General features: G+C 40.5%; 1 protein-coding gene across 2 annotated transcripts in view; it reads right to left on the bottom strand.

Annotated features, from left to right (window-relative positions):
* The window catches only part of Meiob (meiosis specific with OB-fold), a 156,465-nt gene that overhangs the window by 86,758 nt on the left and 67,009 nt on the right, over positions 1-2,698 (bottom strand). For both annotated transcript variants that reach the window (XM_031350914.1, XM_031350915.1), the window contains one exon: positions 2,207-2,360. In XM_031350914.1, coding sequence (XP_031206774.1) covers positions 2,207-2,360 — 154 coding nt within the window. The remainder of the gene's footprint in view (positions 1-2,206; positions 2,361-2,698) is intronic.

Raw genomic sequence — 2,698 nt, 5'->3', positions numbered from 1 at the left:
TCTGTTCTCTTGTTTGTGTTAATTGAGAATTGTTTGGGGTTTTATGTTTGTTTGTTTTTATTTTTCAACACAAGGATTCTCTGTGTAGAACTCGTTGTCCTGGAACTTGCTCTGTAGACCAGGCTGGCCTCGAACTCTGAGTTTGAGGTTCCTGAGTACTGAGATTAAAGACCAGTGCCAACACCACCCAGCAAGAAGTGTTTTTGTTTTGTTTTGTTTTGTTTTGAGACAGGGCTTCTCTGTGTAGCCCTGGCTGTCCTGGAACTCACTCTGTAGACCAGGCTGGCCTCCAACTCAGAAATCTGCCTGCCTCTGCCTCCCAAGTGCTGGGATTAAAGGCATGCGCCACCACTGCCCAGCAGGTTTTTGTTTTTAAGACAGGGAGGGTCTCACTAGCACAAACTGGCTTTGAACTCTTCATCTTCCTGTACTGTCCCCGCTGGACTCAACAGGATTCCGGAGACAGCAGCCCTGCTCGCCCCATCAGGTGTTAAGGACGGGAGACAGCTCCAGAGATCAAAGATAGAAGTGGTAGCCCAGACTTCAAAAGGAACTGAACCTTTAATCCACTTTCCTGCCTGGAGCCCAGGGTATTGTTTACAGACTGCTATGTTTTTTCCCTGTTCTCACTTCTATGCTAAAAGCCATAAGATTGTTTTGCCTTAGCTATAAATATCCTGGTTCACTGAGTAAAGATCACACCTTGATAAATGTACTTGGTGTCGTTCCTTTGTCTCCTAACCCGCTTATTTTCACAGAAACTCGACTTCCCCAGTTCGTGAATCACCCACAGGAGAAGAGAAACTGCAGGTCGGTTTCCTTCATCTTCCTGCCACCACTTCTTAAGTGCTAGGATTACAAAAAGACCCCTACCATTACACTAGGCTCAATTTCTACATTCTTAACTTTGTGTGACTCTCAAGTTAATCTCAATTTTAAAAATTCAGTTATAAAAATCTGTAGAGAGACCTTTAAAATAACATTTTAGATGTTTCTTTCTTGCCAAGAATCATTTGATTAAAATTAATAAATGTCTTGGGCTTTACTTTCTTTTTTTAAAAACATTTTTTATATTTATTTTTTTATTATTTATTTTATGTGTATGAGTACACTGTAGCTGTACAGATGGCCGTGAGCCATCATGTGGTTGTTGGGAATTGAACTCAGGATGGCCCCGCTTGCTGTGGCCCTGCTTGCTCCTGCGTAGTATACTGTAGCTGTCTTCAGATGCACCAGAAGAGGGCATCAGATCTCATTACCGGTAGTTGTGAGCCACCATGTGGTTGCTGGGATCTGAACTCAGGACCTTCGGAAGAGCAGTTAGTCTTACCTGCTGAGCCATCTCGCCAGCCCTGGGCTTTACTTTTTAAGCAAGGTAATAACTAAGGATGGAGGTCAGATATGCCATGTATTTAATATGTTTTCATAGTGCTGTAAGACATGACAAGCAAAACTGTTTTCTGCAAAATTATAAGTTTGTCATCCTAATTAAATGTTTCAAATAATATTAATCTTTTTGATGCAGAAATATGATCTATTTTACTTTAAAAACCAGTGGGTTTTTTCTTTCTTTTTTGTTGTGCTGAAAGTTGAACCAGGGTGAGGTAAGCATTGATCCATTTAGCCCTACTGTAGGCCTAAAAGTCAGTTATTATGATTGAATCTGTCTTCGTTAGAGTTTCTAGTGCTATGACAAAATACTAAAACCAAAGAGCAAGTTGGGAAAGAAAGGTTTTACTTAGCTTTCACTTATATATTGTAGTCCTTCATTAAAGGAAATTAGAACAGGAACTCAGAGATGCCAGAGACCTGTAGGCAGCCACTGATACAGAGGCCATGGAAGGGTGCTGCTTACTGGCCTGCTCCTCATGGCTTGCTCAGCCTGGTTTCTTATAGAACGCAGGACCCCCAGTCCAGGGATGGCTCCACCCACAATGGGCTGGGCCCTCTCCACTAATGACTACTTAAAATGTCTGATCTTACGTAGGAATTTTCTCAATTGAGGTTCTCTCCTTTAAGATAATTCTACCTTGTGTCAAGGTGACATAAAACTAAACAGCACAGAACATAAATATTTTGTCACAGAAACATACAACCACTTTCATACAACCACTGTTAATACAAAGAATAGCTTAATTACTATAGAGTTTGACTTTATTAACAGTAATTATTTTTCATGAATTTGTTGAAAATAATGTCTACTTACCATCTATTTCTAACTACTTTGGTAGTTTCATCATCAATGTTCAATGTAGAAATGTAAGCATAAAGGATGCCATAGAAAGGATCAGCTTTTCTTTCACTTTTCAAAGCTTTTACTTTTAACTGTTCCACTGTATAGACATCAACAATTGTGTTTACTAAAAATAAAAATAAGTATTATAATTTCATATATGTTCTAAGATAGAAGAAAGGCTTACATCCCAATAGAAAAGCAGGTGATGGGAACAGATGCAGAGAGCCACACCCAAATACTAGGCAGGGCTCAGGGAACCCTTCGGAAGAGGGGAAGAAGGACTAGAAGAGACAGAGAGGTTGAGGACACAGGAAAACCTGTCCCACAGAATCAACTAAGCTGGGAGCTCACAGAGACCAAGACAGCAATCACAGAGCCTGATTGCCTGCATGGGTCTATGCTAGGTCCTCTGCATATGTGTTGTGGTTATTTAGCTTGGGGTTTTTGTGGGATTCCTAACAG

The sequence above is a fragment of the Mastomys coucha genome, unplaced genomic scaffold, assembly GCF_008632895.1.
Source record: "Mastomys coucha isolate ucsf_1 unplaced genomic scaffold, UCSF_Mcou_1 pScaffold5, whole genome shotgun sequence".
Taxonomy (NCBI): Eukaryota; Metazoa; Chordata; class Mammalia; order Rodentia; family Muridae; genus Mastomys; species Mastomys coucha.
The sequence above is the reverse complement of the archived record's forward strand: the minus strand, read 5'-3'. Positions and strand labels throughout refer to the sequence as shown.